The sequence below is a fragment of the Betta splendens genome, chromosome 10 (assembly GCF_900634795.4).
Source record: "Betta splendens chromosome 10, fBetSpl5.4, whole genome shotgun sequence".
In the NCBI taxonomy this organism is placed as follows: domain Eukaryota; kingdom Metazoa; phylum Chordata; class Actinopteri; order Anabantiformes; family Osphronemidae; genus Betta; species Betta splendens.
The window spans coordinates 19,399,668-19,414,667 of record NC_040890.2 but is presented as its reverse complement, the minus strand read 5'-3'; the positions used below and the strand labels follow the sequence as shown (position 1 = coordinate 19,414,667).

Here is a 15,000-nt window from a genome sequence, read left to right as displayed (position 1 = left end):
GTCCTCACGTGTCCCCACGCTTCCCCACACGTCCCCATGTGTCCTCATGCGTTCTCACGTGTCCCCACGCGTCCCCACACGTCCCCATGTGTCCCCACGCGTCCCCACGCGTCCCCACACGTCCCCATGTGTCCTCACGCGTCCCCACGCGTCCCCACACGTCCCCACGTGTCCTCACGCGTCCCCACGCGTCCTCACGCGTCCTCACGCGTCCCCACGCGTCCCCATGTGTCCCCATGTGTCCCCATGTGTCCTCACGCGTCCCCATGTGTCCTCACGCGTCCTCACGCGTCCTCACGCGTCCCCATGTGTCCCCATGTGTCCCCATGTGTCCCCACGCGTCCTCACGCTCCAGGAATCCCCTGCTTCTGTGGCCACGCTTCGCTTCCAGGCCCCAGAATCCACTTTCGGACTCTTTGCTAACTTTTGAGCCCATTTTCATGAAAAGCTTAAAGCATCAGACACAACCATGATCATTCTGCTGCTTTGTGATCCAGGCGTGAGCTTTGTGATGCTTTAAAGCTTCCGGGGCCTCGTTTTCGGTCTCGTCGGCGTTTATGCGCGTGGGATAAAACAGTGGAGCCCTCATCGGCGCTGGCGTCTGGACATAATGGAGCAAAAACAGCGGAAGGCGCTGCTTCCTTCAGCCTCTCTAGTAAAATGAGCTGCGTTTCTCTGCCTCCATGGGCACGTGTGAGGAATATATATTAGTTCAATAAAAAGCCAAAGTGCCGTCCCCAGACCGTGGAGCCTACAGACGATGCCCCTATAAATATTTAATGTCCTGCAGCCATTGTACTATTTTTTGCTGAAGGCAGCTCAATTGCAAAAGAGGCGATCCTGCGTAATTTAGAGTATTATTCATATCATTTGTGGCCTGCGACTCTTCCTCTCCCCTGCCTCTCGTTGCTTTGTGTAGCTTTATTCTGTTGGTGGCTGTTAATAAATTTAACCTCGCTGCTGCGGCACTGAGGTGTCACTTAGAGCAGTGCAAATTGGGCATCAGGAGCAGAGCGAGTTAAATAAAGCACAGGGGAGCCGGGCCAAGCAATCCTCCAGATGATCGTTTTACAACCTTCCCGAGGTCCGATAACGGAGCCGAGCCCACGATGCAGCACCACCTATGCTCATTCTAGTAAAAGCATGAGGTGTGTTTGATTTATGCATCTTTATTAGCTCCACTCTGCTCCAGGTGCGCTGGAGTGGGGGTGCTGGTAATGAGACGTCAGCAGGAAAAGCTGTTAATTGGTTCCTGTAAATGCCACGCTGACGAGAGGAGGTGAAACAATGGAGGGACGAAGGACGCGGCAGCAGAGGAGGCAGCGTCCACCATGAAAGACTGGAAGCAAACGCACCACAGAACATCCAACCTCTGAACTGAACCTCAGCCTCCAGGTCCGTCCGTGTGGTCTGTGTTTTGCCAACATGCACAGACGGCCTCTTTGTTGCAGCCGACTCTGTTCTGACAGGCTGCAGTCACACTGCATCAGGGCCTGAATCATTTTGCTCTGGGCTAAAAATCCTTCCTTGTGTGAAAGTGTCGAGCAGAATTCAGCCACTGAAGTCTCCGTGAATAAATCCCTGAATACACTCATTTTGGATTTTTGGATTTACTTCCCCTCCACCGACGACATTTGACTGTGCTCCTCAGACGTGCACAGCTCAGCCGCCTTCATCCTCATTATGAAGCCGAGTGTGAACGCTTTAAGCTGTGCAGCGGCAGGCGGGTTCAGCCTGAGAGGAGGACCCGCTGTCGCCGGCTGACTCATTGTTGGCAGATGGGGATGGAGCCTCCACCCGAGGCTCAGCGATGGCTGCGGGAGGACTGGATTGATGATGAGAAGACCTCGGAGCCTCACTGGTGCTTGATTAAGTGGGAGGAAGAGAGCTGGAGCCATGTTTACGAGCCAACGTCCTTTCTGGCACCAAGCAGCTTGAAATTGTGTCCAAATGGATCTGTTTTCGTTATTATTGTACAACACTGATGACACAGACTGCATCAGAATAATTAGACAGCAAATCCAGTGTGCTGTTTGCTGAGAAGAGGTTCACCCACTGGTCCTTGCTCTAATTATGGCTTCAGTTGCTCTAAGCTGATAATAGAGCTTCTCTCTGGATCCACTGGAAACGCTTCCTGCAGCCTTCGAGCACCTGCTGGTCAGTAACACACGGCGTTTGGAGGGTTTGCTGCAGCATATGCTTTCTGCATCAGGAGAGGACACTGTGGTGGTGAAGCCTGGTTCTGGAGCTGCAAACGTGTGACACCTTCATCCCACAGGCTCGTGTCTGGGATCCTTTCCCACCCTCATGAGGAGCTCCATGTCGGTTCAGCATCGCTTTACAAACCGCCACGTTAAGTTGAGGCTGAGACACCACTCAGTGGAGGAGAGCAGAGCCAGACAACTATTAATCATTAAAAAAGCAATTACAGGCGCTCCTGCGCCGGGTTTATCAGCCTGTCATCTTCATAGCATCTCTATTTAGGCCTGTCTACTTCCTGGAAACCACCAACACGCTCTGCTCTCTCCTCCTCTGAGGTGAAGCACAAACAGACGATGACACTCTGAACATGCGACTGCACAGGAAACGCGCCCACGCGCCGCTTGTTTGGGATGTTACAACATCGCTTGCAGCTGGTGAAATTGCACGACGTCCAATCAAAATGCTGCCAGGTGGCGTCTTATCTAGAGTTTGTCTGTGGCAAATCTTGCACAGATGCTCTGAGCTCAGGGACGGTTTAAGGAGAGACGGCAGTTTGCACAGAGACGAGCCGTCGCTTCGTCCCCTCTTATTGCTGTTGTCACCAGTTTTTAATGAAAGCCGAATTCAGCTGAAGGGTGTGTGTGTGTGTGTGTGTGTGTGTGTGTGTGTGTGTGTGTGTGTGTGTGTGTGTGTCTATATTCTGTTATTCAGAGCTAACACATTTGTCTCAAACATTCAGTGTAACCAGAATAAATCACATTTTTCCTAAAACTTTTTAAAAGTTTCACTGAGCAAATATAAAACTAATGCTGATATGAGGGACTAGTGGGTTTAATAGGTTGTAAAGTACATGAACTAATTCATATTTAAATGCGTTTGTGCTGCTACAGGTTTCTTCTGTTTGGCGTCACATGCGGTGGCCGAGCACAGACAAACTCTGTGAACATGAATAACCGTTTTCAGCTGCAAAGCGTTAAAAACCGACGAGGCATGTGGTCGACTGATATATGCACCATATACGTGTGTGTGTGTGTGTTTAATGGTTGTGTGTGTGTTTAATGTGCGTGTGCTGCAGCCTGTAGGTTCAGAGCTGTAATATGGTTCAACGTGTGCGAGTTGGACGCTTGGTTGCACCTGCACATCTGTCGTTTCAGGAGAAGTGTGTGTGCGTGTGCGTGCGTGTGTGCGTGCGTGTGCGTGCGTGCGATCGTGTGTAGATTTCTGGACCAAAGCTGAATCCCTGGGACGGACTGTTTATAGTGATGACCCTTTTATATTTTGTTGTCTCCAGCGTCGTCCTGTGCTCTGCGTTGGGAGTGAATTAGCTTTAGCTTTGGGTTTAGCTCATAGCAGAGGGAGGAAGCGTGTCTGTGTGTAGCTCGGGTCACGTCTACGTGACAAACAGTGCAGCTACAGTAGCCTGAGTCACACTGGCAGCCTGTCGTCCGTGACGGTTAATGAGCTGTCACTTCTTTCTCCGCTGCCGTTTTCTGTTGCAGCGCTGTCCTCCGTCTTTATTGGAAAGCTATAAAGCAAACTGTCTCGCTCTCTCCTCCGCTGGATGCTTATTAAATGAACTGCTGTGGTAGAAAAGATGGAGGAAAGCGCGGGAGGAGGAATGTGGGTGGTATTAGATTCACCTCCGCCTCCTCTGCCTCCTCGGGCGCTTTGCGTCACGCGCTGTGAGGAGACGTCAGGAAAAGACAAATGATGATATCCCTCCACCGCCTCCCTCCTGCCACGAAGCCAGAGGATTCTCAGGGAGGGATTCTGAACAAAGCCAGGATGCAGAGTGTCGGAGAACCTGCGTTAGGCCACGGAGCCGTTCTGCCATAGACAGCGATCATGGAATGCCCGTTGGTTTATGGATACAGCCTGTGATGCACTCACACACATCAGAGTTGGTGCTCACTGGCCTGAAGTGCCTTCACTCCTCACACGGATGCAGGCGATTATTTACCACAACGCTTCCTCTGTAACACGTCCAGCCTGGTTTTCCACTGGCCGACATGCTGCTGGATGTGGGATTAGTAATAATAACATCTTATTGGGACTATTAAAGGCCCAGACGTGTCGGGTTCATGTTTGTGGGTGGTGTAGTGTGATGCTGGGCCTGGTCTCCAGTATCAGAGTAAACGTGGGCCCACGACAGCGAGGGCCTCATTCCCTTCATTAGTTTTTCTCTCGGCCCGTCGTCGTCTTTGGTGCTGATTCACTGAAGCAGTAACAACTGGGAACAAACCGCCCGGGGAGCTGTAGGCTCACGTACGGAACCAGCGAGAGGAGGATGAAATGAGTGATGCAGCAGAATTTACCTCCGTACCACGTGTGGTTCACTGTGCTGGGTTCTATCAGCTGCTTCATTCATCCTCACAGACCTGGGAGGGATCTCCTTCAGCGAGAGTGTGTGTGTGTGTGTGTGTGTGTGTGTGTGTGTGTGTGTGTGTGTGTGTGTGTGTGTGTGTGTGTGTGTGTGTGTGTGTGTGTGTGTGTGTGTGTGTGTGTGTGTGCGTGTGTGTGTGTGTGTGTGTGTGTGTGTGTGTGCACGCGTGTGCGTGCTTGTCTGTGCGTGTGTGTGTGCGTGTGTGTGTGTGTGTGTGTGTGTGTGTGTGTGTGTGTGTGTGTGTGTGTGTGTGTGTGTGTGTGTGTGTGTGTGTGTGTGTGTGTGTGTGTGTGTGGCCTCCAGCGCTCTGGCAGGGGCAGTAATTGGCCATTAAAATAATTCAGACTCCGTCCTTTCTTCCCACGTAGCTGCACAGTTGCTAAAAGAAACCAAATCATCTGTGTGAAAACGGCAGCAGCATCAACATAAAGCAAATGATGGAAAACATTTACAAAACTCACAAACAGTAGGAAAACTGAGACACATTCAACATTTCTGGACTTCAGCAGCATCGTGTGAATAAAACCAAACATGAAGAAATCCACAAACAAAACCCTGTTTCTTACCATGCATCTGACTGATGAATGAATGTGAATGTGTGCTTCAGGTCATTAGTTGCTTCATCCTTTGTCCTGGTGTCATCATTAGGGTCGTGGGGTTTCCCAGCTGTCACCAAACTCACCCTTTCTCTGGGCTCAGGAGTTTTCTCAGTTCATTAATAAAAGCCGGCGTCAGCAGCTTTGTGAAAAGGCCTAAAGAGGAAAAACCCTGAGCTAAGAACTTACCATTATCGAGTCCAACGTGTTGATAAGATCCTCTGTGAATAGTTTAGCGCGTGGACGGACGCGGCGCCGTCGACCGCCGGCCGTCTGGCTCCGTGGATAAGACCAGCTGAGAGGGTTTTAAAGCAGCATCACGTCCGGCGCCGAGGAGCCGGGGGTCCGACCGCGTCATCACCTGTGTGTTTGTACAAGCTGCTGAATGGAAGGAGCGCCAGTCACTTTCAGCTTGAATGGACGACCTTGAACGCAGCGCCTGGTCGATGCTGCACCCGGTGCTGCACCCGATGCTGCACCCGGTGCTGCACCCGATGCTGCACCCGGTGCTGCACCCGATGCTGCACCCGGTGCTGCATCTGTTCCTACCGTTGCTGAGTAGTTTAGCATTTGGTTTGGAACGTGGACCGTGGAACGTGGCGCTTTGTGCCGCTGACGTGCGGTCGCGTCGGCGTTTGTGTCGCGTGGCTCCTCGTGTGGTCGTTGGCTGTGGATCTGACTTCTCTCTCTGTTTCTCTGTCCTTTCTCTGCAGGTCCTCCCGTAAACGTAACCTGCAACATTTTTATCAACAGCTTTGGCTCCATCGCTGAGACAACAATGGTGAGCGCCGCTACTCTTAACACCTCATTTGTAATTCAGCTCGACGTGCTTCTGATATTATTTATTCATCTCCTGCGTTTGAGTGTCGACGTGGACGCTTGAGCAGCTAATGGAAACCGTCACATTGGGTAATTTTGCCCTGAAATATGCGATTAATTGACACCAAGTTTTATTCTTATTTCAAAAATTAAAAGACTTCTGCTTTGTGAGTGTTGCGAAGTTTCTGCGCCTCATTGGTCGCGTCCTCTATTTCCCTTCATTTGAAGGCGCTTGTCATTTGCATAACAACGCGGCGACGGCTGCTGTTGCCCGTTTGCCAGCGATGGGGCAAATTTCTGCTCATTCATTACACAGAAAAACCATTAGTGCTAATATAACTGCAGCATCGAGCAACAAGAGCAAGAGGCAGATACGAGTGTGTGTGTGTGTGTGTGTGTGTGTGTGTGTGTGTGTGTGTGTGTGTGTGTGTGTGTGTGTGTGTGTGTGTGTGTTATAATACTGTACATAAATCATTCCTTCAGCCTGTCAGATGCTTTAACAATGATCCAATTTCAACAATATATGAGACTTTCTGACATCAGAACACAAATAAAACGCAACAGAGACTGAATCATATCAGAATAAACTCAGATGGAGACACAAAGTAAATAAAGGTACAAATTACCTATCAATATGAAGAATCTAACCCTAATCCATGTTTCCCTGTGTGATATGTTTTATTATTATCAGAATTATTTAATTCATTTACATCCATATTAACTAAACCATTATTAAGTCTGCTCCACTGAACCCAGATAATTTGATTATAAACTTAACAAAGGTACAAAGACGTGTCATGAAGATTTGTCCTTCCTTTGAGATTAAACCGACTGGTTTTGGGAGCTGTGTGTTTGAGGCCCCGCCTCCACGCACCCATGACTGATCTGATTGGTCAGCGGGTGGAACATCGTCTAAATGCAGCTCATTCGTGGTCTCAGTAGCAGGAGCTGGATGTTTAAATGCATCTGCATTGAACCAGCCTCAGACTGAAATCCTCCAAACAAGTTGTGTTCATCGCGTGCATTTTAAAACACAAGCTGAACTTCTGCTGAACAGAAAAGAAAATGTAAGCTGATGTTTGGTTACTGAAACACAAGCGTTTCCCTTCTCTGATACTGTTTATATGTGCGCAGTGCTGCTTCGCCTTCCTCCATCTATCGCTGCCGTGCAGCATCAAGCTGAACACTGACTGCAGATCTGTTGGTGATGTTGACTCATCAAACGGTGGCAGCATGAAATGCTCGCGAGGCTGCAGCTGTTGATGAGCGTCGAGCTGCTTCTCCACTAATGTGAGCTACTGGCGCCCACATCGCTGTCTGCATCCAGGTGTTGAGCTTCCTGCTGTTTGTGTTCACTGGAAACACAGCAACACGTCAGTCAAGTAGCTTCTGTCAGAGTCAGAGATCACTCGCTGAAGACACATCAGTGCTGCTGCTCTAATCTCTGGCAGGGAGGATTAGAGGCAGAAACAAAGTACGGAAATAATTGGATTTATCAGGTTTTATCAAAGCAGAAAATCCATTTAAAGCTGGAGAGACCCAGAAAACACAGCGCAGGCACGAAGCTGTGTGTCTGCACCACTCTGAGCTCCACTGTGTGTGTGTGCAGCTCTCTCTCGCTTTAAGCCCAGACTCCAGGATCCCTCGTCCTCAGCACAGACGCCGAGCGCTGCTGGGACTGAGGCTCCGTGATGGATGGAGGCGGAGGAATGGCGCAGCGCTTGTTGAAATCCCAGCGGTGCACAGCTTTATTCCTGTTTCAGCGCTCCCTCCCTCCCTCCCTCCCTCCCTCCCGCTCGCCCGCTCACGCTGCTCTGACTGCTCCTCACAAACTTTCTCCCTCCTCCTACAACCAAGGCATCGGCTGCTCGCAGCAGGTCGGTGCCTGTAAAACACCAAAACAGCAGACAGAAGAAGAAGAAGGATGGAACTGACCATGAACTCACCATCAATCTGCACGTTGGTCATTGAAGCTTCTCGGCAGGATTTGATCATTCACACATAAATATTCTATTTATCAAAATGAAGATTCTGTCATAAACATGTTTATTTATATTCATCAGAAACATCATAAATATACATATATAGACATTGTTGTGAGCCTACTGTTGGTCGACCCTCCTGGCTCTGTCCCTGCACGCGTGCTGATTGAGTGCAGGTCAGGTAGCTCTGTGCAGAGGATCCTCCTGAGGAGCTTTCCTGCCCCTAAGCTGCTGTTTCTCCACAGGACGCTGTCTGTGGTGCAGGAGTAAAGGTCCTGAGCACCCTGGGGTGCAGTCTGACATCTCTCAGGCCTCTGAGCTGCGTCTGGGCTCCAGTTGATCACCGGGGTCTGATAATTCCCCCCTGCTTTGTGCTGAAATCCGCTATCAGCTCCTTTGTTGTGCTGCTATTGAGCAGGAGGCTGTTCCTCTGGCACCAGGTCTCCAGTTCTAATCTTCTCCACGTAGACTGTCTGCAGCTCCGTCATGAGGATGTGTCTGGATGGAACCCAGTAAACCATTAGGAACATTCTGCAGCTTATTGACGCACTGACAGTGCAAACCTTTAATCATACTTTTAAATTCATTACTTACTTTAGTTTGGTAAATGTTTGACCTGATCAGAAACGAACCATCATCAACATTCAGACTTTCCGTTTAATCAGCTCCTGATTTCCTGTCTCTGCTTGAGGGCGAATCTCTGGTGCCGTGTGGGTTCTGGGCTCTTTTCCTGCTACAGTAACACAGGAAGTGACAGACAACGCACGGTATTTTTTCACAGCCGCACCTGACCAGTTCAGTGACCTGAACCCATTAATGTGAACTTGATGGTGAACTGGTTTGGTTTCTCCTTCGCCTCAGTCTGAATCTGCTGTTTGGACTCTCATGTTTCTCATTTAGTAAAATCACCTCGAGCTCCCGCCGCGCTGCCGTTGTGAATGGATGTGACATCGGACAGCGCTGCCGCTGGAGGTGATGGCACTTATTTAGGCGCTCGTGGAGCAGCGTCTCGCTCCGCGGCGGCGGCGGCGGCGTCTGAGCAGAGCTGTGCTGCCAGGATGCGTGAGCGTCCGGAGCCTCCTACCTGAGCCGCGTCCGGCGGCGGCAGGATGTTGTGACAGGCGTGGAACCGGAGCGCGGCTGCTGCTGTTTGTGTTGTTGCTGCGGAGGAAGAGGAGGCTGAAGATTGGAGTCGTCCGCGCGTGCTTCACTGCCTGAGTTTAATGCATGCTGAAAGCAGCGCAGCGTCGTGTACGGACAGCGCTTCCTCCGCTAATGGCTTCACAGCAGCGCGGTGAGTTTAGAGTCCAACAGTCCAGCGACCGCATGCCGGGAAATAAAGCCAGTCTGCGTCTGCTGACGTCGCAGGAGCTTTCACTGCAGCGCGTTCAGGACCGAGCGGAATCGGGTCCGAAAGATTTTTCTTAATGATGTAATTGCTCAGATTAGTCATCAGCTCTCTGCTTCTCTGGAATCATCCATTTGTTCCCTCAGATTAGTTCCCCCTCATCTCAGGCCTCCATTCATCTGCATCGTCATCAGAAGCCTCTGACCCTTAATGCCGCCGAGTTCTGGACCCAATGACGTCCAGTGCTGGTCAAAGAGCCACGCTCCATGAAATGGAGGCACCGGCAGAAGGTGTGGAAGCTCCTGATGATGATGAAGACTAGAGCAGCGTCTAAAGAGCGGAGTGCTGCTCTGTGTCAGCTGTGTTAACGGGTCCACTTCACGGGTCCAGCTGCGCCCAGGAGGGACGCTGATGTAAAGTGGACCCACCGTGCTCCAGTCCGATGGGCTGGTGCCGGTCTGGACCCCCTCCTCCACTGCGATGACTGGGCCGTAGTGGATCTAGGCCGGTTCTGCTCGCTGAGCACTGGGCTCATTCCTCTCCTCCGCTCCCTCCATCAACACTCCGTCCTCGCCGTCATCTCGCCGTTTCAAGTTATTTATCACGTTGTGGAGCAGAAGAAACAGTGACTCATTCATGAAAGGTCAGGCTCATTTGTTTCATGCGAGATATTCGGTTTAATAAACAGTGATAAACGGCGGCGGGTCTCACACACATGCGGCGCTGCGGCTGATTGCGCCCTTAAATGCCACCTGCTCGGGCTGCTGGCGCGGCCGACCGACCCATGATGCATTTCTGCTGCAGCGCCACAGTCTGAGCATGAATGAAGAAGCAGAATACGCTTGAATAAAGAGGCTCCACCTCTGACTGCGAAACCGGAACCGCACAATAAATGGAGGAGAGATCAGTGGGATCCACCTGGATCGATTGCACTGCACCCACAGAGTCTGTCTGGAAGAAGACCTGAGCAGGAGGAGGAGGAGGAGGAGGAGGAGGAGGAGGAGGAGGAGGCAAACGTCTGAGCGCTGGGAGCACTGGTCTTCATTCAGAGAACTGAGCTGAAACGCTGGGAGGACGACGCGCGCTTAGGACAGTATGAAGTCTAACGCTGAGAGCAGCTGGAGCCCATGTTCCAGCTTCCACCACTTATCACATATGGAGGAATGAAGCATCAGACTATGAGCACTTCTTGCACTTCTATATTTTGTCCCTACATTTAATGATTCATTCCAACCTCCTGTGATAAAGGGGCTTCCAGCCACTAATGGAACGCGTGCTGCTCCCTGTCCTTCATCCGTCGCTGTCCGTGGTGCTGGTATCGCTGCATCTCCCTGTCAGACTGAAACAGAGCAGCTCAGTGACCTTCAGCCGGTTCCCACTTTGTACCAGGACAACTGTCCACATCCATCTGCCCGTCCATCCTGCACGGCCGCGTGTGCCAGCTGCAATACAGCTCTTTATCAATCAACCGGCGGCACAAAGGCAGGCGAGGAGAGAGAGTCGGAGAAGGGACGAGCAAGACAGAAACCGAGGCGCCTCAGATACGAAAGATCAGTAAAACGCACACAGACCCACAACCAGCGCAGCCGCACACAGTCCTTCACGCGCGCGCCTCCGTGTCCCCGTGTGGAGTTACAGCGTCTAAGTCAGTGCAATGACCCATAACCGGCCTTTCATTCTCCCCTCTCCCGTTCTTAAGAGCGAATTCTCCCTGCAGCTCCATTTTACATCCTTCTGCTCGGTGTTTGGGGGATTTATGCTTTGCAGCGTCGCGCTGTAATTTCATTTCCTTCCAACCTGCCTCAGAGGCCGCGGCCTCCGGAGACGTCGCTGTGGACCCACAGTCGATTGTGTTAAAAGCAAGCGCCACAGCGTGCGTGGGTGCGAGCTGGAGGCGTTCCGACCGGTTCTGGAGGCGTTCCAACCGGTTCTGGAGGCGTTCCGACCGGTGCTGGAAGCGTTCCGACCGGTTCTGGAGATGTTCCGACGGTTCTGGAGGCGTTCCGACCGGTTCTGGAGACGTTCCGACCGGTTCTGGAGGCGTTCCGACCGGTTCTGGAGGCGTTCCGACTGGTTCTGGAGACGTTCCGACCAGTTCTGGAGGCGTTCCGACCGGTGCTGGAGGCGTTCCGACCGGTTCTGGAGGCGTTCCGACCAGTTCTGGAGGCGTTCCGACCGGTGCTGGAGGCGTTCCGACCGGTTCTGGAGACGTTCCGACGGTTCTGGAGGCGTTCCGACCGGTGCTGGAGGCGTTCCGACCGGTTCTGGAGACGTTCCGACGGTTCTGGAGGCGTTCCGACCGGTGCTGGAGGCGTTCCGACCAGTTCTGGAGGCGTTCCGACCGGTGCTGGAGGCGTTCCGACCAGTTCTGGAGGCGTTCCGACGGTTCTGGAGGCGTTCCAACCGGTTCTGGAGACGTTTCGACCAGTTCTGGAGGCGTTCCGACCGGTGCTGGAGACGTTCCGACGGTTCTGGAGGCGTTCCGACCGGTTCTGGAGGCGTTCCGACCGGTGCTGGAGACATTTCGACCAGTTCTGGAGGCGTTCCGACCGGTGCTGGAGGCGTTCCGACCGGTTCTGGAGACGTTCCGACCAGTTCTGGAGACGTTCCGACCAGTTCTGGAGGCGTTCCGACCGGTTCTGGAGACGTTCCGACCGGTTCTGGAGACGTTCCGACCAGTTCTGGAGGCGTTCCGACCGGTGCTGGAGGCGTTCCGACCAGTTCTGGAGACGTTCCGACCAGTTCTGGAGGCGTTCCGACCGGTGCTGGAGGCGTTCCGACCAGTTCTGGAGGCGTTCCGACCGGTTCTGGAGACGTTCCGACCAGTTCTGGAGGCGTTCCGACCGGTGCTGGAGACGTTCCGACGGTTCTGGAGACGTTCCAACCGGTTCTGGAGACGTTCCGACCGGTGCTGGAGGCGTTCCGACCAGTTCTGGAGGCGTTCCGACCGGTGCTGGAGGCGTTCCGACCGGTGCTGGAGGCGTTCCGACCGGTTCTGGAGGCGTTCCGACCGGTTCTGGAGACGTTCCGACCCACTCGTGCCGTCGTCTCGCTGTCGTGGGGTCCTGCAGACAACTTGCTGCTGGCTCAGACTCAGCACACGCTGTGTGAACACAGCAGGTGAAGGTCGCGTGGAGCCACTCGTCGGCTCACGCGTCCGGCACCAACTCTCACTCCTGTTGTTTGTGTGCTGTGAAACGCTGCCTTTGTCTTCCCAGGACTACCGAGTGAACATCTTCCTGCGGCAGCAGTGGAACGACCCCCGGCTGGCCTACAGCGAGTACCCCGACGACTCGCTGGACCTGGACCCGTCCATGCTGGACTCCATCTGGAAGCCCGACCTGTTCTTCGCCAACGAGAAGGGGGCCAACTTCCACGAGGTCACCACCGACAACAAGCTGCTGCGCATCTCCAAGAACGGCAACGTGCTCTACAGCATACGGTGAGCGGGGGCCTTAGATTCCAAGCCTGGGAGGCAGAACCGCCTCACCGACCCACAAACCCCATCGTCTTTAAAGTAGCAGCCTTTCAGTTCAGTCGCAGACGGAAAAGCTTTGGGTTAAAGGTTTGGACGTCTCACTGAAACAATGCTGTAGAAAAGCATGATGGAGGACTGTGACTCTGAAGCTCTGGTTATTGCATCTCACAGACCTCCGCCCACTGCTTTAGAGCACTCACTGTGTCAGAGCTGCAGGTTTGGCTCTACTTCCTCCCTTTTTCTTAGTGTCGCCAGACATCCCATTGAAAGCTCACAGAGTTATAGCCACCTGCACTCGACAAACCTTTTAGCTCGGCGGCGCCTCCTCCTCCTCCTCCTCTTTGCTTTTATTGCCTCTGCTCAGGAGCGAATGAGAAACCACCACGCGCCCAGGGAAATCTACTCAGCCTCTTCGTATTCCAGCAGCGAGTCAGATCCGTTATCAGTTTTCACCTTCATGTCCAGCAGCAGCAGCAGGAGTGAGACTGGCCTTTATAAATAACAGCAGAAAAGGGAGGGGCCGCGCTCCCCCTCCGCTGCCTCCATTCTTTAAGTTGACAATGTGAGATGAACCCGCCGCTGATCGGCCTGATCTCGCTGGCGACGCGGCAGCGCAGGATATTAAAGTGTCCGCGGGTGAGAGGGAACAACATGGCTCCTGTAAATGTTGTTTACTCGGGTTTGGACGTTTATCGCCAGACGAGAGCCGTGACGCGTCCTCCAGGATGAGAGAGCCCTGCTGCGAACGCGCCGATCCCCGATGTGTGCGGCGCCATCAAAAACCTCATCTAAGATTCAGTAGCTTCAAGAACTGTTACAAAATTCATAGATTTCAGAAGAAATTATAGTTCTGGGCACTTATCACTTTCTTCAGGCAACTGTCAGAGCTGAAGCAGCTCAGGGAGGTAATTAGGGAACAAGTCGTAACTCAGTAAGATCTAAATGATACGTTCATTTACATCGTGTGATTATTCATCATCTTATTCATGCATCAGTAAAGAAGTTGGAAAGTCGACAAACTGGTGAAGGGAGACACGACAGATGAAAACAATAAGGCTGGTTCTGGGTGGAGACCAGCAGCGCCACAGGAAGTAGTTACCAAAATAAAAGCTGTAAAGAGGAAGTGGAGCTGGAGCCTATGATGCCTTGTTTTTAATACAACCAATGAATCCGTCTTCACCCCAGAATGTGTCGCCATTCAAATGTCAGACACGTCAGTGACACATTGGTTCTTCAGTAGCTACGTAACATTTTGTAAAACTTCCTGTAAAGTCACAGCACGGACACAAACCACAGCGCACGGTGTGGTGGGAAAGTGGGGCACCTGGTGTGAACCCGCGTTCAGCACCCTGTCAGCGCGTGCTGAAGTGCAGACGCTGCAGACGCTGCAGACGCTGCAGACGCTGCAGACGCTGCAGACGCTGCGTTCATGGGCTCCTGGTCGTGTCCTGTTGAGCCTGGACGCTGACAGCTCCGCTCTGCAGGGGGAAACGCACGGGCGCCAGGACACAGGAAGCGTTCATGCGGACGCTCAGCTTCACTCCCTCCACTCAGTTTGAAAGTTTTAAATAGTCTCACTCTGGAGCTGGAACGGAGCCGAGCACGTGTTTTATTTTCCAAATGATTCATATCTCATTTTAAAATGAATGCCTTAAATTCCAGTAATGCCTGATATCAGTTATAGAATTGGTTTTCCAATAATGTGGGGTTTTGTGCAGCACATTCTCCCTCTGTGTGACTGCAGTAATTAATTTTTGTGCCCGAGTCTCAGAAATGTAATGTGTCACTGCGACACGGGAGAAGCTGCCCTGAATGCGTCCATTTGCACAGCTCCATGGATCAGCCTTGCGTGAAACAAGCTCCAGTCCCACAGGTTTTCTGCTCAGACCTGCAGCAGGACGTGCTGACGTGGGCCTTTTCACCGGTGACGAGCGTCAGAGCTGAGGCGCTGTTTATGAGAGCGAGTCCAAAGTCACGGCTCCGTTCCTGCAGCTTCACACGACGGCAGCGGAAACGCTGCATCAAAGCTGCAGCAGCTGCTGTCGCGTCATTGATGCCACCGTCCATCGGTGAGCTGCAAAAGGCCAGATCACGCGCCTGCTGGTCAGCGCACGACCGATGAGGAACCGCCAGCGGAGCCGTCTGGTTTAAAGTCAAGCGCTGATGGAGCCTCGACCGTCAGCGCGAGGCCT

At 52.5% G+C, this 15,000-nt stretch overlaps 1 protein-coding gene across 2 annotated transcripts in view; it reads left to right on the top strand.

The window, feature by feature from the left end:
* The window catches only part of glra1 (glycine receptor, alpha 1), a 62,230-nt gene that overhangs the window by 26,203 nt on the left and 21,027 nt on the right, over positions 1-15,000 (top strand). For both annotated transcript variants that reach the window (XM_055512426.1, XM_029164872.3), the window contains 2 exons: positions 5,895-5,962; positions 12,549-12,772. In XM_055512426.1, coding sequence (XP_055368401.1) covers positions 5,895-5,962; positions 12,549-12,772 — 292 coding nt within the window. The remainder of the gene's footprint in view (positions 1-5,894; positions 5,963-12,548; positions 12,773-15,000) is intronic.